Raw genomic sequence first — 21,745 nt, 5'->3', positions numbered from 1 at the left:
CACTCCTGCTTAAAAAATCACCAGGAAACGATGGTTACACAAACGAATTTTACAAACAATTCGCATCTGACCTTTCACGCTATCTGACCAAACGCTCTAATCACACTGCCTCTACAGGTGCATTTCCCAAAGAAATGTTACAATCTATAATCACGACTATACAGAAACCTGGCAAAGATCCGCAACTTCTCCAGAACTATAGACCAATAGCATTACTAAACACAGACATAAAACTTTATGCAAAAATAATAGCCCAAAGACTCCTCCCCTATTGTATGTATTAATACATCCAGACCAAGTTGGATTAATCCCAGTCGGCCAAGCACCCAACACAACTAGAAGACTTATATCCCTTCTCCACAACCTAGAACTCACCAAACAACCCTACCTACTATTATCCTTAGATGCAGAAAAGGCATTTGACCGAATACACTGGCAATTTATGCAATTAACCCTACAAAAATTTGGCATAACAGGCTGGATGTTGTCAGCCATTCTTTCCCTATACACTAACCCATCAGCCAGAGTTCTAACAGATGAAACATTATCAGATCCAGTCGACATCACAAACGGCACTAGACAAGGCTGTCCACTATCCCCCATAATATTTACATATTAATCAAACACCTCAACACAGAACATAAAATAAGTCTATTCGCAGATGACATCATACTAATGGTAACCAATCCAGACAAGTCCCTACAAATGATTCGCACACATCTCCAAAACTACTCAAAAGTTTCCTACTACAAACTTAACGAGCCCAAATCCTCAATTTTAAATCTCCACACACCATCTCAAACTCAAACACTATTAGCCAAACAATTTCCATTCTCTTGGGAGAAACACAATATCTCCTACTTAGGAATCAAACTCACCGCAACAACAGATCAATTATATGCCTTAAACCACAAGATACTACTCGAAACCATTCCACAAGAAATAGCCTCACTCCGTACCTCAACACTTTCCAAATTGAGATGAGTAGCGACTCTGAAAATGTATATCCTGCCCAAGATCCTGTACATATTCCGCTTATTTCCCATCCCCAGCACCTTCTTCTCTAAACTACAAGCGACCTTCTCTAACTTCCTCTGGGACTCTAAAAAACCCAGATGCACCACAAATCTCCTAATACGCCCGACATCCAGAGGAGGAGCAGGCCTTCTACACCTAAAATCCTACTACAACGCAAGCCTTCTTGAGCAAATATACTTTTGGTGGAACCCATCAAAAGAGAAAATCTGGTCCACAATGGAAACCCTCCCATTTCTCCCGCTCATACCACGGAACCTACTCTTAATACCGCCAACATCCCACACCAATTATCAACTAAAACACCCATGTATCCAAGCCTCTCTACAAGCCTGGTACGATCTCCTAACTACCAAATTCACAGATACTAAACATATTCCCACCCCAATTAATGTACTACACCTCATTACCCCTCCCTAAAATTATCCCAATGGGAAAATCGTGGTCTAAATAACATAAAAGACCTTTACACAGAACACAAAATAAATTCTTTCCAAACTCTCCAAAATAATTTCAATCTCCCCACTACTGAGTATTTCACCTACCTAAGAGTAGCTCACTGTTTACAAATAGAAAATATACCCCATTTCACAAAAATCCCTATCACTGCATGCCACTTCTTGACAAAACCACAATACCCGGGTAAGGGTATTTCCACCTTTTACACATACAAAATAAACTCACAAGTCACTCTACAAACTACATCCCTAACTAATTGGGGTAAAATCCTCTCACAACTAATAACAACATGGGAAAATGCTTTCAGCATCAGCCATAAATATTCCCGATGCAGCTCTCATTCGGAATCGTACCTAAAAATCCTACATCAATGGTACCTAATGCCCGTTAAACTATCCCTATACTACCCAGCACACTCCTCCTCCTGCTGGAGACAATGCGGAGAAATAGGCTCAACAATTCATATACAGTTGTGTCCAAAATTATTCAACCCCCAATGCTGTAAAGGGGTTTAGGGACTATAGTGTACATTTGGAATTGTATTCAGAATCAAATCCTACAAGGACGTTGTAACTACCCAAATGCAACTAAAATGACATCAATTGTTTATGTAATACAGTAGTAAATGGTTCTTATGTGGTTTCTTCATTGCCACAATTATTCAACCCCTTAAAGACTACCACTCTGAAGAACAGAGGTTCATACAGGTGCTTTCCATCAGGTATTGAAAACACCTGTGGATGTCACCGAGCAGCAATCAAGCATAATAAGCACCAATTAGGCAGCTTTAAAATGACTGTGATACTCAGCTCCTTCTAGACATTTACTGGTGTGGTTACAAACATGGTGAAGGCAAGAGAATGGTCCAGGAAGACAAGAGAAGAGGTGATTTCTCTTCACAGGAAGGGCAATGGCTATAAGAAGATTGCAAAGATGTTAAACATACCAAGAGACACCTTAGGAAGCATCATTCGCAAATTCAAGGCAAAGGGCACTGTTGAAACGCTACCTGGTCGTGGCAGAAAGAAGATGCTGACTTCGACTGCTGTGCGCTACCTGAAGCGTAGAGTGGAGAGAAGTCCCCGTGTGACTGCTGAGGAACTGAGAAAAGATTTGTCAGATGTGGGTACAGAAGTTTCAGCCCAGACAATAAGACGCACACTGCGTAATGAAGGCCTCCGTGCCAGAACTCCCAGGCGTACCCCCTTGCTGTCTCCAAAGAATAAGAAGAGTCGACTGCAGTATGCCAAAAGCCATGTGGACAAACCACAAAAGTTGTGGGATAGTGTTCTGTGGACTGATGAAACAAAATTAGAACTGTTTGGGCCCATGGATCAACGCTATGTTTGGAGGAGGAAGAACAAGGCCTATGATGAAAAGAACACCTTGCCTACTGTGAAGCATGGTGGAGGGTCAATCATGCTTTGGGGCTGTTTTGCTTCTGCAGGTACAGGGAAGCTTCAGCGTGTGCAAGGTACCATGAATTCTCTTCAGTACCAGGAGATATTGGATGGAAACGTGATGCAGTCCGTCACACACCTGAGGCTTGGGAGACGTTGGACCTTTCAACAGGACAATGATCCCAAGCATACCTCCAAGTCCACTAGAGCATGGTTGCAGAGGAAAGGCTGGAACATTTTGGAGTGGCCATCGCAGTCACCAGACTTAAATCCGATTGAGAACCTCTGGTGGGACTTAAAGAAAGCAGTTGCAGTGCGCAAGCCTAAGAATGTGACTGAACTGGAGGCCTTTGCCCATGAAGAATGGGCGAAGATACCCGTAGATCGCTGCAAGACACTTGTGTCAAGCTATGCTTCACGTTTAAAAGCTGTTATAACTGTAAAAGGATGCTGTACTAAGTACTAAGATTGAATGTCACTTGGGGGTTGAATAAAACTGATAATGCTGTGAGCACAGAAAAGACATTTGTGGTTATTTCATTATAACTGTTATGTTATATTTGTCTGACCTACAAGTGCCTCTTTAATGTAAATGTAAGCAAGATGACTGAATGATCAAAAGCAATGTCAAACTGGCCAAAACACTCAATTTCAGTGGGGGTTGAATAATTTTGGACACAACTGTACTATGGTCTTGCAAATCACTTAGATCTTTCTGGAACAGCGTCTTCCAATTGATTTCTGAGCTATCCAACATCTCAATAACCCCAAACTCTGCTCTTGCACTCCTACACATTGGAATTGACAAATTACCCTACAACTCCCACATTATTATCATTCACACACTATCGGCAGCTAAAATCAATATTACTAAGCTATGGAATACTACTAAGATCCCTTTCCTCATGTCACTGATAACAGACCTTAATTTCCAATGTGAAATGGAAAAAAGATCCACCTTTAGCAACTCCACCCATCATAAATTTAATCCCCAATGGTCTCGCTGGCTACAGAACCCAAACTGTTCTCTAAAATACTGATAACCTAACTATAAACTATCCTAACCACTAAACTTAGACTGGATGCACCCATCCTTTCCCTACCTATCCCCCCCCCCCTTACCCTCCTTCTCCATGTTTTACATCCCTCCTCGACCACCTACACATCTCAACATGGTTCAAATTACAACCAAGAATACCTCGCACGTCAATGTCATACACACCACTATCAGCCCCAGCCAACTGGTGGGGAACAGACCCAATACTATATTGTATTACCATGTATGTTGATGAACCGTATACCCATACCCTGTTATGTCATAAAAATTCTTCAATAAAAAATTATTGAAATTAAAGTAAAGGTGATTTCCAAAGAGGGGCCAAGTAGGTTGCTAAAGTGGAAGATTTAAATATTTAATAAACAAAATGTAAGGGTCTAGGTATTCTTTACCTTTTAACTACTTAAAAAGCACACATTATATTAAAGAGAAAGATGAAACACTGTATAGGAAGAGCACCAGCTTTCTGTAGATTGAAGTCCCTATTTAAAAATTCAGCTAACTAGCAGGGAAAGTAGATTACACACACTTCAGAATAACTTAAAAGAAAGAGACAAACCTTTCCCCCCTGTTCTCTTCTAGTGGAGTTAATGCATTAAAAAAATAAATAAATAACAGAATTCAGAACAGAAGAAGGTAGCTTGCCTGAATCAGGAATACAAATAAGTATTTCCTCAAAGTCACTCTTGGCATGAGTAAAGACACATACCCATGTAATGGTGCTGCTTATCAGTTGCTTAGGCACCAGCCATTGGGTGATGAGGCTCTGGGTTGTGTCTATAGTGTGGGGATAGAGAGGGGTGTCTCTGGGGTGAAAGGTGCTGCAGCTCTTAATTTTCTTCTACTGTTCTTAGCATTCTAGGTTTATTTTCCTTAAAGGTTTGCATGAATCTAGACAGACCCCTTTGCTGATTTTCTCTATACACAGTGCTAGGATTACTTTTGAAAAAACCAGCATGCTTTGCAAACTGATTATCATGGATGCACCTGACCTTAGCTGTTTATGTGGGCTGCACAGTGGCTAAGTGGTTAGCTCTTCTGCCTAGCAGCACTAGGACCGCTAGTTTGAATCCCAACCATCAAACTACCTGCTTGGAGTTTGCATGTTCTCCCTGTGTCTGCGTGGGTTTCCTCCGACACATAGATGTGCTTCTTGGTAAGTTGGCCCTAGTATGTGTATGTATGGGTGTGAGTTAGGGACCTTAGATTGTAGGCTCCTCAAGTGTTAGGGACTGATGTGAATATATATATGTAAAGTGCTATGTATATTGATGGCACTATATAAGAACCTGTAATAAATGTATAAAATGAAAATTTTAGCCAATTACCGTATTTTTCGCTCCATAAGACACACCTGACCATAAGACGCACCTAGGTTTTAGAGGCGAAAAACAAGAAAAAAAAATATTCTGAACCAATGGACTGCAGACACAGTACAGGGGATGACCAGAGACTGCGTACATAGTACAGGAGATGACCAGAGACTGCTGACATAGTACAGGAGATGACCAGAGACTGCTGACATAGTACAGGAGATGACCAGAGACTGTGGACACAGTACAGGAGATGACCAGAGACTGCGGACATAGTACAGGAGATGACCATAGACTGCGGACACAGTGCAGGAGATGACCAGAGACTGCGGACATAGTACAGGAGATGACCAGAGACTGCGGACACAGTACAGGGGATGACCAGAGACTGCGGACACAGTGCAGGAGATGACCAGAGACTGCGGACACAGTGCAGGAGATGACCAGAGACTGCGGAAAGTACAGGGGATGACCAGAGACTGCGGACACAGTGCAGGAGATGACCAGAGACTGCGGACACAGTGCAGGAGATGACCAGAGACTGCGGACACAGTGCAGGGGATGACCAGAGCCTGCGGACACAGTGCAGGAGATGACCAGAGACTGCGGACACAGTACAGGGGATGACCAAGAGACTGCGGACACAGTACAGGGGATGACCAGAGACTGCAGACAGTGCAGGGAATGACCAGAGACTGCAGACAGTACAGGAGATGACCAGAGACTGCAGACAGTACAGGAGATGACCAGAGACTGCAGACAGTACAGGGAATGACCAGAGACTGCAGACAGTGCAGGGAATGACCAGAGACTGCTGACCTTTGGGGAGGGAGGGGGAGCGGGTACCTGAATTTGACAGGTACCCGCTCCCACTTCCGTGGAGTTGCCCTTCCCTTTACTTCCCGGGCCGGCTTCTGTGACAGCCGGGTGCCCACTGCGCATGCGCGAGAAGCGCTGTGCTTTGTGAATGGCCCGGCGCCTTCTGGGACCTGTCATGTGTCCCAGAAGACACTGGATCATTCACAAAGCGCAGCACATGCGCAGTGGGCACCCGGCTGTCACAGAAGCCAGCGAGGGAAGACTGCAGCGCTGGAGCGAGGAACAGGTAAGGCCCTGCAAGAGAAAACAGCTGAGCGGCCGGCCCGGTATTCTGACATGGTGGCGGCAGAAATACCGGACCGGCCGCTTTATATTCACTCCATAAGACGCACTGACATTTCCCCCCCTTTTTTGGGGAGAAAAAAGTGCGTCTTATGGAGCGAAAAATACGGTAATAAATAAATTCAACCTCAGTTTATAGGCATGTAAGTTTAAAAACCAAACATTTGGTATAGACCTCCTGCGCTTAGAAGTGTACAACATATCAAAGAATGACGGCTGCTGACACCCACAACTTATTACCTATAAGTGGATAGTGCTAAATTATATACAAATTGGTGTAGCACTCATACATAAAATATGAATAAGTAATCAAATAATTATATATAATTACACAGTGATAACTACATAGTGACCTGATCCCCTCTGGGATCTGAAAGTGACGCAAAACAGTGGGTGAAAAAAATAAAAACTCAAAAAATCGTGGTCTCAAAATAGACCCAATGTGGTATATATACACACAAAGTGCTCACAAATACCCAGATCCTAAATTAGGATCAGTGACTGAACATAACCTAGCAATCAAAAATGAGTGACATAAACAAGTGATCCCAGCACTGGGGGATATATCTTCCAAATATAGTGAATAGTGCTCAGTGAAAAAACACTCCAAAAATTCCCATATAACATATAATATCACAATCTCCTCCCCTTATAATAAATCTCAAATAATATATATATAATTCCAAATTGATCTCAAAAACCGTATAATGAAATATACAAATCACATAAAATATGAAGTGAAAAACACATAATGTTCATGTAAACCCGGTGTGCCACAGATATTTAAAACATGCAAGTAGTGGTGACGAATCCAAAATATAGCTGAATTGCCTCCTCACCTCCTTACCGTGACCCAATGGGCCAAACAGCTTTTGGGATCACCCCTGGATCCTCCAAGTACGATTTACGTCTATTTTGAGACCACGCTTTTTTAGTTTTTTCACCCACTGTTTTGCGTCACTTTCAGATTCCAGAGGGGATCAGGTCACTATGTAGTTATCACTGTGTAATTATATATGATTATTTGATTACTTATTTATATTTTATGTATGAGTGCTACACCAATTTGGATATAAAAACCAAACATTGTTGTGCTATACCTTTAAAAAGGTTAAACACATTTATCACCCATAAGCACAAACATATGTATAAGTCTACAGAACAATGACTATAAATGTGATCCAATGATATAAGGACTACCACCAGTAAATGAAAAAACAGCCTCTTACCAAACAAAATGACCCCAAAACATAAAAGGTCAATTCACGCTCAAGGTACATGCCTGAGGATCTTCACAGTATTGCCCTTTAAGGATTGGAATCCACAAGTTACCCCAGCAAGGATCAACGGATCAAGCCCGTACCTCTGCTTAGCACAGATCAGGATTTCACCCAAAAAGACAAACGGCAAACTCCACAGTGTGAATCCACTAATACATTTATTATTAAAATGCAGAGGTACTCACATTAGGCAAAAGTTAATCAATCAGTCAAACAACCGAGCCACTACTCGATCCAGCGGTGTAATGACATCAACATAGGCTCTGCCCCAACATATTTAATCCTAGAAGTCATTCTCCAGGGGCCAACCCTTTAAATCCTAAAGAGCAATACTGTGAAGATCCTCAGGCATTTACCTTGAGCGTGAATTGATCTCTTATGTTTTGGGGTCATTTTGTTTGGTAAGAGACTGATATTTCATTAACTGGTGGTGGAATCATTAAAGGGTTTAAAGAAGTTTGAAGAAATCATTGGATCATATTTATATTCATTGTTTTGTGGACGTATACATGTTTCCGCTTATGGGTGATAAATGTGTTTAACTTATTTAAAGGAATAACACAACAGTTTTTTGTTTTTTAAGCTTATATGCTTAAAACGGAGGCTGCGTTTATTTATCAATTAGCTAACATTTTCATATTTTAAATAAACAGTTAAGGTCAAGTGTATCCATGCTTAGAAACTGAGGTTGATTTTTTTAAATATTTGGATGCTCTACATGGTTGTATCTAAGATTTTTTTTGGTGCAGTTTTGCTTCTTCACTTTCTTTGATTTTGTACGTTTATTTTACACCGATTTTTTCCACTTATATTTTCATTTAAACTTTCAATAAATTACAGAAAAAAACATGAGCTTTAACTTTGAAATTAATTAATCACTAGTCAATTTTAGCTAGTTTTTATTAATGGCAGAGCAATACTTAACAGCACAGTAACAGTGTTGATAACCAGCATTACATCACACTGTCTGGCTGCATTGCTTATAATTGGGCTTCGGCATATCAGGGCAAATAACAATGATGATAGACAAAATGTAGTTTTCCATGGCAACCAGACTGCAATTTAGGGAAATTATACAATTTAAAAAAAGTATTAAAACATGATTATTTTACTTGTAATTTCCCTAAACAAACTAAATACAGTCATTTTCAAAATTCACAAATCACAACATTTTAATTCCTGTTTTCCTGTTACGTTTTCTTGCCTTAGCATCTTTGATATGGGATTATTCACCTGCAGTTGCTTCTTCTGTGTGATCTGGTTTTATTGTATCCCTCCTGGTAAACATAAATATTCATTTTTCTTTGCTCACTGGTCTAAACTGCATTACAAAACAAAATGAAACTATTCAGAAATGGAATATTGCTGGATGAATGCTTTAGCCATTACAGTAAAGCTTTGATGGTTTTCAGTTTCAAGTTCTGTATCTGAATTCAATTACAACCGAAGTAAAAAAAAAAAAACGTGAAAATTATAAATTTTTTTATCCTAGGATTTTGCATGTTAAAAAGACCTTATTACCATTGCCACAAGTGATATGTATTTGTCTGTTACTTAGGAATAAAAGGCACTATTATTTCCCTTTTTTTTTTCAACACAGGTGTGCACTGAAGGCCGTCTCATCCTGGAGTTCACATTCGATGATCTCATGAGAATAAAGACATGGCACTTTACTATTAGACAATACAGAGAATTAGTACCTCGCAGCATTTTAGCCATGCATGTAAGTATCGCAACCTTATGCACAATCAATATGGAGTCTATTCAGAAGGGTTCAAAATAATTATTTATGCCCCCATTTTTTTCCATTTCCCCACCATTTTCAAAAATGTGCTTAATAGCTGAGATTGCTGTTCTCCATTTATTTAGATTCTACTTTTTTTAAAAGTCGTTAGTTGCTCAAAATGATTTTAAATGCTAAATTAAGTTAATCTTGAAAATATGGCAATATGACTAATGCAGACAGATAAACTTCTCCATTATGTAACTTTAAAAATATTTGACAAAATAAAAAATTGATCTTATATTTTCATGTTAGGCTACATTCAGACTACTGCATGTTGAGAATGCAAGCAAAATCATGCACTTTCCTGACAGAAACGTTCTTCTCTTTAGCAGATACGCAACTGTGCCATTGATTGATAATGGCACCCCGCATCTGCTGATGTGAGCTTACATATATACCAAAACACATGGTTCCACAGCACCATACGGTTGAGTGCGCCATATTTTTGTAAAAGGGTTAAGGACTTCTTTTTCATGTTTCTTGGGTGTCGGGCAGCCCATTGAAATTAATGGTCCAGCCTATACACAACTTGTAGATACGTGCTGAAAATGCATGGAAACGCATGTGGTTGGTCACACCTGTGGGTGTGAACGGAGACTTAGGCTATGTTCACACTACTGTATCTTGGGAATGTGTGCCAATTTTTATGCTTTCCCAACATGCACAGAAATGCAATACTCTTTAGCAGATGTGCAGCAGGGCTATTAATTGTTAATGGCAATCCCATGCACCTGCTAACATGTATTTTCGCGTGCGCCAAACACCAAAGTATGGTGCATTTTAGAGAAAGGGTCAGGGGCTTCTTTTCCATGTTTCTCGTGCATAGGGCAGCCCATAGAAATGAATGGGAACATGCTGAAAACGTGCAGAAATACGTTTGAATATAGCCTTAGTATAGGTTGTGCTGCATTTCAGCCCCCTGGCCAATAACAGTGCTGCAGTTATGATTGGCACCAGCACTAGTGACACATGTCTACCCCTATATACTCTTTGCCTATTCATCGCAGGCTTCTTTCATTAATGGGCAAAGCTCACGCAGGGGCAGAGATAAGACACCAGTGCTGGTGTCATTTATAGCTGCAGTGCTGGTGTCCACTGGGGGGGAGCTAAAGTATAATGCAAGCTGTAACACACAAAACTATCATATCAATCTAATAGTTAACAAGATAAGTCCATTGCTGGGGTTGATCTACACTTTAAGAGACAGTAAAGCTGGCCATACATGGGTCCGTTTTTTTTTGTTCAGCCAGGGGGCTGAATGGAAAAACTGAACCAATTCCTCCATCCAAACATTCGATGTGGAAGCAAGATTTCTGCCTACTTCATCATTGTATTCTGATAGCAGGATTCCAAGCCATCAGAATACACTGATCAGCCCTGCAGCCAATTGGCTGCAAGCCCTGATTGAATGGAAAATTTCCAGCAGGACCATCCATGGGAAGTTGATCAAAAGATCAACTGGTCATGAACAGGAACAGCCAAATATAGATTGTAATTTTGGCTGTTTCCTCCTGAACCAGATGAATTATTATCCATTTATGGTTAGCTTTAAAAGGAATTAGGGAGATAAAGGAAGTTAAATACTAGCCAGGAGGAATTTATATAATCCTTTTATAAGAAATATATTACAGCAAGTAGTCCAGAAAATGTTGGATAAGTAATGCAATTGAAGTAATTGAATATAGAATGCAGAAAATAGTACTAAACAAATTGTAATTTTAAAGTGAAACAATTAAGGTTATGCAGCCCCCTGGTCCTAAACTGGGACTACTATGCAAATCTAGTTTTTGGCTGGGCTGTAGTTGACTCAGAGTAATTGTACAGTTTCTTTATTTTGCTTTCACCTAATCTCAGTAGGGTTGTGCATGTCTCACTGTCGCCAGTGCATGTCACAGGTCATAGTATGAGATTGCACACATAAACTGAGTTATGAATATTTATATTTCTTCCAAACAGCCCAGTAGCAGGTTCTATGGCCACTGAGGCATTCTGGGAGAGGAAATATATATTTGGGGTGGGCCATGTGCTCACTCTCTTGCCTTAGGCCAAAGCCTGAGGAGGTGCTGCTGATGAGAGCTCCGTGCTAAGCCCAAAAACCTGTCTGGGCCTACCTGCTTTGAGGTGGCCCTGAGGCTGTCCTGCCTGGAGTGGAGATAGCCAAGCCAAGGTGAGAAGATCCAGGGGAAGCCCTTGCTGGAGAGAGCCAGGATTAGGCTGGTCTATCAGAAGGGCCTGGTGACTCGTTTGGACTCTCAAGGTATGCTTGCAGTGTTGCCAGGTAGGCTTAAAGGTTCTGAAATTGTGAAGCTGGACTTTGTTCTGGAATCCAAGGAATCTGTAAGTGATCTGCATGGCATCTGAAACCCATAACCCTCTCCTTCCACTCCCTTTCAAGTTCAACATTAAAGCTTTGAAAAGACCTAAAGTGGTCGGCGCCCAAATTCTGTTCTAATCTCCCCTTTCTAGCCATGGACTCAGTCCTGGGGTAAATGATAGCTTGCTTTCTGCCCCTTGGAGGTACTATCCTGTCATCAGGGGAGTCATGGGGGCACTACTGTTGTCCAGTAGAGAAAGACTACCAGGGTTTGGTGAAGCATAAAAAAACATCAAATCTAAAGCACTGAGAGGTTTGGGCAGAAAAGGGAGGGCAAGAAAGGGAAGGAGTGTTGTGTATAAACATCAGCTTGCACTACTGAGCTAAATACAATGGCTTTTTTTAATCTTTGTTAATGTTAGGAGTACTGTCCTGATACTTTTCTTCATTTGCACTAACATTCAAATTCTTAGGATGAGCTTTCTGGCTGTACCTCCTTCTGAGGTCCAAGCAGCATTATGCAAAAAGTTTTAGCAGAAGGTTACGTAAAACAATGTCTGAGAAAAAAATAAATCACAAACATACATAGCAATGATAACAAAACTGGGGCAGATGGTGAGCTAAAGAAGGGAATGGGCAATGGAATGGGGGGCGGTGGAGAGTCAGAGAGGTGAAAGTGGTCATACATCTATTGTATGGTGATTTATAAAACCAAGGTCCAAAAGATAAGTCCATTATCTTTTGTGTCAAATAGAATTATCGTTCTTAATTCAAAAGTTTTTCTTTCCTAAATATTTTTAAAGTTCCCTTTATGAGATAGGTATAGCCAAAGCTTTTTTGGTCATACCTCTCTTCTGGATCACAGGAATGCTCTTACTTTTCTCTCCTGTGACAAAGAAACCCTTGATTCACCACTGAGAGCCTAAGCCAGCTGCTCCTACCCCTACCCCAGCCCAGCACTCCAGTGAATGCTGGAGGGGGAAAGCAGAGAATGGTGACTAACAGTCACCATTCTCTGCACGGAGCAGCCTGAGAACTGAGTGATCAGAGATCTTATTATCGCTCAGGTCTCGGTCTCATTTGTGAAGGGGGATAAATGCAGCATTAGACAAATGCTACAGCAGGGAGGTGAGTATAGGTGTTTGTTTTTTAGATTTCCATACTTCTCCTTTAACCATATTCACGCCGTCGCCTCCCAGCCCTTTAAGGGGTTTCTGACGCGGGGTGGGGTTTAGGGTCATGATTGGCTGTCATGGCAGTCACATGATCGTGACCTTTCCATGGGACACCAACACATGTGCTGGCAACGTGCAGGGCACGCACTTTCAGCATGTTTGTTTACTAATGGTATGCAAATATGCGGCTGGTTGGCATCCAGGCCCAGCCACCGAGAGGCCGCATATTTGCATACTGTCGGCCTGAAGAGGTTAAGAACTAAAACATTCCTGTCTTCCACACATTGGTCTCACTGTGAGAAATGATGTCCCGCTGGTATGCAGATATCAATTTCCTTATGTTCTTTTATGATGTCTGTGTAAATTCATTTTGAAACCCAAAAGCTAGTCCTAAAAATTAAAATTTTCTGTAAATAAGAAAAAAAGTATCAAAGACCTTACTCAATTGTTTTTGTTTCTTATGGTTGTATTTCAGGGGAGATTAGTTCTCAAACTTCTTAAATATATATTAAATTGTATATGTAGGGGCCCACTTTTCAAGTTCAGTGTCAGTTTGTTGTAAGTAGTAGTGTAGTACAACTGATTTATTATTATTATAATTATTTTAGTATTTATGTTTAGAAAATGCTCTGTATATTGAATAATTACGTATTTAGTCTGTGTATTGAAATATCTTACTTGAGCCAAAATCACATAACTAAAGCCAAAATAATATTTCTTTCAAGCCTAAAATTCCTCTGTGTCGTGCATACAAGAGTAATATTAAAGCAGTAAAGTGCCAACAATCTTGATTGTGAACTCCTAGCACAATACAACAGGTGCTCCACTGTGTTCAGAATGGTTCCCCACATGGACTGACACTCACCGTCATACCGTGACCACCTATCTCTAGCATGATCGTTTACGCTTTTGGGACTATCCCAGTATACAGTGTGGCTAATGGTAACCGCTTGTTCCTCCAAAGGTGCTGTATCAATACCAACATAATAACAGGTTACTGGGTCATTGTGCATGCAGTCATTATTGGGTGTCTGCTGGAAGCCTCTGCATAGGCAGGAAAAAAACCCTTGTAATCATCATTATTTGTGCTGACACCATCAGAAAGTGGGCAGAGAGGAGAAAGTTGGTATTGATGGGGCACTTTTAGAGGAACAAGCGATTACCATTATCAACATTGTATACTGGGATAATCCCAAAAGCGCAAACGACCATCCTAGAGATAGGTGGTCACGGGATGATGGTGAGTGTCAGACCATTCTGAGCACAGTGGAGCACCTGGAGCACCAAGGAGTTCACATTCAAGATTGTTGGCACTTTGCACCCTATTTTCACTCATTGGGAATGAATAATTAATATTGTTTTTTATTAATATTATTATTAATATTGTTTTTCACTTATTGATACAGAGTTATATATATATATTTATTTTACACTATGTATGCGTGGTCCATATGGTATTCACTTATGTTGTTGTGTGTATAAGTTCACAATTAGGACTGCTGCAAATGGTTATTTGGAATTACTAATTATATCCATAAACGAAGTAGCACCTTTTTCTTTTTTCATGTAATATTAAAGCAGACCTTCTGCACAAAAATACCTCTCGCCTATCTGTTAGCCCCACCCCCACTCCATATGCAAAGTCATTAGGTCTAAACAAAGAAAAAAAGTAAGTATCAAAGTAAGTTATTCACTTCAGACTCCAAATTCTGTCTCATTTGCCTCAAATTACGTAATGTAGCCTTCTTGGAAACTTGCGTTAGTTAGGTTTGAATGTAAAGTACCCTTTAAAGCAGTTAGTGCAATGCATTGCTTATTGGTGATAAAGTAATTTACAGTCTTTATCTTGAACCTCAATTTTTTTTACACTAAATGTTATATTATTGTTTTACTTAGCTTTGCTGTAACATAATAAATTACATTAACTCAAGTTGTTGTAATTCTACTTGTGTATACAGGCACCGGACCCCCAGGTGCTGGAGCAACTTTCCAAAAACATTACTAGAATGGGACTAACCAACTTCACCCTCAACTACCTCAGGGTAAGTGGTCACGTTCTGAGAATACCAAGAAGGGACAAGAAACTAAATAAAGTCCCAACCAAAAGTAATACACCAAATTCTTGGATACAATATATATTGAATTACAGGGAAACTTATGATTTGCTTTAATCTTATTTGGATAGATTATGTTTTCTAGCACCACAGTCATAAACTAAATTAAAACAATATTTTGTATCCTATTCACTAACCCTTCTATTCACCATTAATTTTGAATTCTTAGTCTCAAACAGGCTGTAATCTTGGAACAGTGCAGCTGCTACCTTTATATAGGTCTTTCAACAAGAAATCTTCATCACTGGAGTTTTCATAGGATTTAAGAAGCTAACTGGAAGGTAGCTCATTCTTGACTACACACACTAAAATTTTGGTATTGGGTAAACTCAGCTTGTTAAAACCAACTGTCTGCGGAAATATGGAAATGTTGCATTGTCCCACCCTGCCCAATAGCCATCATTTCAGGCAAAATCTCTCCTGTTGATAATATTTGAGATTCTTCCAGCTGCAGCAATAGCCAACTACTATGTCCAGTAAGCACATGTCAGTTGTAGTGAAGCTCAACACCGCCCAAACTAGGAGAAAAGATTCCTTTAAGTAGATATCTTATGTGTGATTCCAAGGTCTGTTCATCTTAGAGGCAGTCCCTTATTAACTTAAATGTGAAACTTTTCTGACATAGTTCCTGCAGTATACACAAATAGGGGTAAAGGGGTTGTTACAAGACTTTTAAAGTACCAAATATCTGAGATATAATGTGCACTTGCTTATTGCGTGAATCAGTGACAACATATTTACAGCAGATCAAAGGATGATTTTATTGCACCATGGGAGTTATTTTTTTTTCTGATTTAGATCCACTCAACTATGGCATACTGAGAATGAAGGGCAACTATGCTCAGGATCACAAATTCAAATCCTTTAGCTAGAAGGATGAAGGAATCATAAAAACTCATTAAATGTAAGTGGAGTGGGAGATGGAGACAATTAATCTCCAGATCCTTGTAAAAAAAGGTTTTTCTGGTCCCACACCCCTGATTTGAAACACAGTAAATAAAACCCAAACCAAAAAAGTTAATAAGGTTTTTCAAGGTACCAAACCATATATAACAATAATTATACAAACATAAAAAAAAAGAGTTGAAGAAAAGTTTACCGTCTTTTATTAGTTAAAAAACACCAATATGGTGGTTTTTTAACTAATAAAAAGCAGTAAACTTTTCTTCAACTCTTTTTTTCATATTTTTGTATAGTTTTTGTTATATATGGTTTGGTACCTTAAATACCCCATTAGCTTTTTTGGTTAGGGTTTTATTTACTATAAAAACTCATTAGTATGTGATCCCTGGCAGATCTACTCACTGATGCCAATGTTTGCAAAATTCCTTTCCTGTCTACATTTTCAGTATTTTAGTTTCCTTTTACTACCTACTACTTTAATTTTTATGGCTTTTATCTGTGAGCGTGGGAATACGTTTGTTGGTAACTAGATTTAAGCAAAAAAATGTTAAATGCCAAACTATAGGTAATTGTCACGGAAAACATTTAATGTTCGTTATAGTAACTGCCAAAGTTGTACACATGTTCTGTTAATGGGTCAAGATCAAGGGCCCAAAAAGAAACCATAATGAAGCAAGTTTCAGCAAAAACTTTGTGCCAAATGTTTCAGAACTGTAAAATTAATTGTTTTTTAGCCTCTAGGAAACTTTACATTAAAGACAACATCAGGGAGGTTAGCGGTATGGCTCCACATTCCACACTGTGTGCCGAAAACTTGCTGGATATAGAAACCTGAACTATATCAGTGAGTGATAATCTCAGTGGTCCTGTCACAAGCAGTAAATTAAAGTGGAACTTCACTCAAAAGGAGAAGTTTTGCTTTTCTTCCTCCCCCTCTCCCATCATATTTGGAATGCTTTTTTGAGGAGGGGAGGTATCTAATTTTGACAGGTATCCACTTCCATTTCCACTCTGACCACCTAGGTCATTGAAACAGAAGTTCTCTCCCTACCTGCAACCTCTTAGGACATGTCACAGGTCCCAAGAGGCTGCAGGATCATTCAGATAGTGCAGTTCGGCTTGTGCATGTGCAGTGGGGAGCCAGCTGTAAAGCCTCAAGAAATCACATCCGGCCTCTCACAGTAAATATGCCAGCACCAGGGACCCAAAGACCAGTAAAAAGCTTGGGTGAGGACAGTGGTGGATCTCTGGACAGGTAAGTGTCCTTTTATTAAAAGTCAGCAGCTACCAGTATTTGTAGCTGCTGAATTTTATTTTTTTATAAACTGACTGAAGCTCCTCTGTAAGTACTATACTAGTGTATCTGTGTGACAGAACCCTAGAGAGAGAGAACTATAAACAAGTTTTTTATTCCTAAACATGTTGTATGTGAAAGCCAAAAATTCCTTGCACCAAAAAAAGTCAGCTAGTAATCCTCTAATTCAAAACAACAAATTCTGCAGTCCTACGCTGGGGACGGACTCCACAGAGGCTAGGGTGACAATATAAGTATCCTGGAGTATGCACTCCTTGCTGCCCTCAACGGACCGGGGTAGTCCAAAGTCACTAAATGCGAAAGAAAAACAAAAAGAGGGCGCAACGGCCTAGTGCATTATCATAAAAAATATTTAATTAAATAATTAAAAGTAGGTATCATACTCACAATAGACATATAAAACACAGGCACATCACAATGAACAACGGTGTTCAATCCATATAGCATCTGAGTCCACAACAATGGAACCCTGGTCAACCAACTGTCTAACGCGTTTCAAGGACTCAGCCTCTTCCTCAGAGCCCTGAGGAAGAGGCTGAGTCCTCGAAATGATTTAGCCAGTTGGTCCTTCAGGGTTCCATTGTTGTGGACTCAGATGCTATATGGATTGAACACTGCTGTTCATTGTGATGTGCCTGTGTTTTATATGTCTATTGTGAGTATGATACCTGCTTTTAATTCTTTCATTAAATATTTTTTACAATAATGCACTAGGCCGGTGCGCCCTCTTTTTTTTTTCTTTCACATTTAGTAATCCTCTAATACTTCCATGGAAATGTTGCACTAACCTATAGTTAGCAAGTCCATTGAAATGACCTTTAAACTGAGTTTTACAAAAGCCAATGTAACTAGACATAGTAGACCTCTCACATGCCTTTTGGATAGGACTACAGTCACCTTTCAACAGTTTTTGAAATTTCTCAAAATAAAAGCTACCTGTTCATTCAGAACTCTTGATTCTGACCATAGGGGATGCACTGTTAGATCTACTCCAATGTTTTAGGGTAGGACATGACACAAATAGAACAAGTGCTCAGAACAACAAAAGGGTTTTTATGTTCTCTATGCGGTGTAAAAAATGTACGCTGCAATTTAAACTCCCCTATTTATTCAGAAAAAAGCAACCAAAAACTCTTCGGTCTAGGAGGAAGGGGCTGCATTATCAGATCTGTTGTAAGCACAACTGTTCCGATCAATTGTTACAATAATGGAACAGAGCTTCTGGAGAATGTTAGAAGGTTTTGTGTGTGGAGATCAGACAAATGTTGCCATAATCTATATATAGGTTTCTGTCGTATAACATTTAGTAATACAATTACTCATGAGTAGGGATGTGGTTTGAATTTGAGATGAGCTTGGGTTTGCATTAAATTTACCTGTTTGTGGTTTGGGGACAGGGAAAACCAATGCAGCCTATTGCAGCAGGATTGTAAACGTAATTTTTGCCACTGCCTGCCCCTCCTCTAGGCTGAAGGATTTTTTTTACCTACACTCTCTACTGTCTGCCCTTCCGCTGCATTTTGGAAGGGTAGAGAGCCTATGGCTCTCTACCCTTCCAAGGTTTCTCCTGCAGTTTCTCTCTAAGGTTTCTCCTGCAGTTTTTGGGGGCTCTTGCCAACATCTGGAAATGCAACAAAGATTTTCTTCTCACCGGCTCTTCAAGGTGCATAATTTTGAGCATGTAGTGGTGGCAGTGAATCCCCCAGATTTTTTCCTTGTATCGGGGGATCAGGAAGGGAGAGACGTCTCCCTTGAAACCACCTGCCAATTTACTTCAAAATTTCAACTTCAAGCGCCCCAATATTTTCCTCCTCAATACCAACACCTTTAATTCTTCTTCATTAACACCACTAACATCCCTACCCTCCTTATATTCCTCCTATGCCTCCGGCTGCCTCATGGAATTCCATATGCAGATGTAGAGCAAATATTTGGCTTATGGCCTTCTGGGCAATTTAATTCTATCAGTTCCTCATAGCTAGCTGGCAGGGATATAGCAGAGTTAGTTGAAGAGTAGGAGGAAAATACATGAGGTCTACGATGAAGGCAAGTAGCTGTTCTGTACCCTTGAGGAAGAAGAGGAAAAGGATGCGTGATCAACATAGTAATAAAAAGTAGCTGCTCTGTGCCCTTCAGGAGGAAGAGGAGGAAAAATACTGGCTGCTCTGGGTCCTTGAGGAGAAGGAGGAAAAGGGCACATTTGCAGGCCCAAAATAAGTGGCTGTTATGTAACTTTGAGGCATAAACATGCACTAAAAGGCCAAAATATGGCTGCTATGCTTTATTAGGGAGGAGGAGAAAAATTGTCAGGAACTTCTAGTTAGATTCTTTGAAAAGTGTTACTGTGCAAATCTGCCCAAATAGAAAATTGACTGCAATGCACACTTGGGAGGGAGGAGGAAAATGGCATATAGAAGACCCAACAAAAATGGCTACCGTGCACCCTTGAGGTAGCGAAAAAGGGTGATTTAGTAAAACCTCATGTTGATGAGGACAAAGGCCTCTTTCCTACAACCGTAGTCGGTGGTTGTGGGGGTCTGCGGGCTGGGGGCTTATCGGAATCTGGAAGCCCCCTTTAACAAGCTGGCCCCCAGATCCTGACCCCCTCCCTTGTGAACAAGTATGGGGTACATGGTACCCCTACTCATTCACACAAAAAAAGTGTAGTGTACAAAAAGACAGTAGCCAGTCTTTGACAAGTCCTTTCTTAAAAACAAAAATTTAAAAAATGTCCCCTGAAGTAGATCTAACATTAGTCATGATACCCGCCACCACCGACGACCTGAAAAAAGAAAAAAAAGAAAAAAAATGCTCTGCTCTCGACGCTGGCTCCCGGCGTATGACAGCTAAGCTGGGATGACAGTCCTTGAATAGAATATAGTATACTAGAAATACACTATATTGCCAAACGTATTGGGACGGCTGCCTTTACACATCCCAGTCTTAGTCCATAGGGTTCAATATTGAGTTGGCCCACCCTTTGCAACTATAACAGCTTCAACTCTTCTGGGAAGGCTGTTCACAAGGTTTAGGAATGTGTCTATTGGAATGTTTGACCATTCTTCCAGAAGTGCATTTGTGAGGTCAGGCACTGATGTCTGAAGAAAGGGCCTGGATCGCAGTCTCCGCTCTAATTCATCCGAAAGGTGTTCTGTGGGGTTGAGGTCAGGACTCTGTGCAGGCCAGTCAAGTTCCTCCACCCCAAACTCGCTCATCTATGTCTTTATGGACCTTGCTTTGTGTACTGGTGCGCAGTAATGTTGGAACAGGAAGGGGCCATCCCCAAACTGTTCACTCAAAGTTGGGAGCATGAAATTGTCCAAAATGTCTTGGTATGCTGACGCCTTAAGAGTTTCCTTCACTGGAACTAAGGGGCCAAGCCCAACCCCTGAAAAACAACCCCACACCATAATCCCCCCTCCACCAAACTTTACACTTGGCACAATGCAGTCAGCCAAGTACTGTTTTCCGGCAAATGCCAAATCCAGCATGTCCATCGGATTGCCAGATAGAGAAGCATGATTCGTCACTCCAAAGAACACGGCTCTGCTCTAGAGTTCAGTGGTGGCATGCTTTACACCACTGAATCCAACACTTTGCATTGCACTTGGTGATGTAGTAAAAAACATATAATTGAAAACAGCTCCAAAAAATTAACCGAATTAACAAAAGCTGCTAAACCTTACCCTTAAATAAAGGTCATAATAATAAAGCAAGAAAAAAGGTAGCACTTTTTTCAAATTAAGTATACAATTTATATTGTGACATAAATAAAATGTGAACCAAAAGAAATGTCTCTGAATTATTTGTTTTAATAATTGAGAATGATGTGCTATAAAAATATGTTCTCCTTATGATGTGTTAAGGAAGGCTTGGTGGCACTGGTAGCTTGGTGGCTTTTTCTTGCAATACAAGCACTATGATAAACGAATAAATGTCTAATATTCAGCGCTTAGTTGATATTGATGTTTTTTTTAGAAAACCATAGGTTTATTTTAACACTGCCTTGGTCTTAATATAGCCACTTAACAGCACAATCTGTCCCACAGTTAGACATACACGGGCACCTTTAGTCTATACTAAATTCATTAACTGTAGCTGAGAATTGATGCTTAACGTCTAGAAGTGGGTGGTCACCAAACTCTGAGCACGCAAAGGGTTACAAAAGTTTTCCATTTAAAGTGCAAACTTTGCTAACATTTAAAGAGCACTAAGAGGCAGCCAGTGACATTAATAACATTTGCTGCTGTTATATTGTTTGCAATTAAGTTTAGTCAAACACTAAAATCTACCAATAAATTAAATGAACCCCACACCCTCGTGTTTCAGGATGATGAGAAATTCTTCTGTTTAATGAGCCAAAACTCCCACCTGTAATGTATTTAATTAGAGATATTTCTAGAGGTGGATTCTGATTTCCACCAAAGACAGAA

The 21,745-nt window shown here is 40.2% G+C and overlaps 1 protein-coding gene across 4 annotated transcripts in view; it reads left to right on the top strand.

Moving 5' to 3' along the window:
* Positions 1–21,745, top strand: part of LDB2 (LIM domain binding 2) — a 426,688-nt gene that overhangs the window by 344,490 nt on the left and 60,453 nt on the right. For all 4 annotated transcript variants that reach the window (XM_089677450.1, XM_089677451.1, XM_089677449.1 and 1 more), the window contains exons 4-5: positions 9,306–9,428; positions 14,939–15,022. In XM_089677450.1, the coding sequence (XP_089533576.1) occupies positions 9,306–9,428; positions 14,939–15,022 (207 nt within the window). The remainder of the gene's footprint in view (positions 1–9,305; positions 9,429–14,938; positions 15,023–21,745) is intronic.

Source organism: Staurois parvus, unplaced genomic scaffold, assembly GCF_062004578.1.
Source record: "Staurois parvus isolate SC_StPar_1 unplaced genomic scaffold, SC_StPar_1.0 ptg000186l, whole genome shotgun sequence".
Lineage (NCBI taxonomy): Eukaryota > Metazoa > Chordata > Amphibia > Anura > Ranidae > Staurois > Staurois parvus.
Note: the sequence above shows the minus strand (reverse complement) of the source record. Positions and strands in the feature narration are given on the sequence as shown.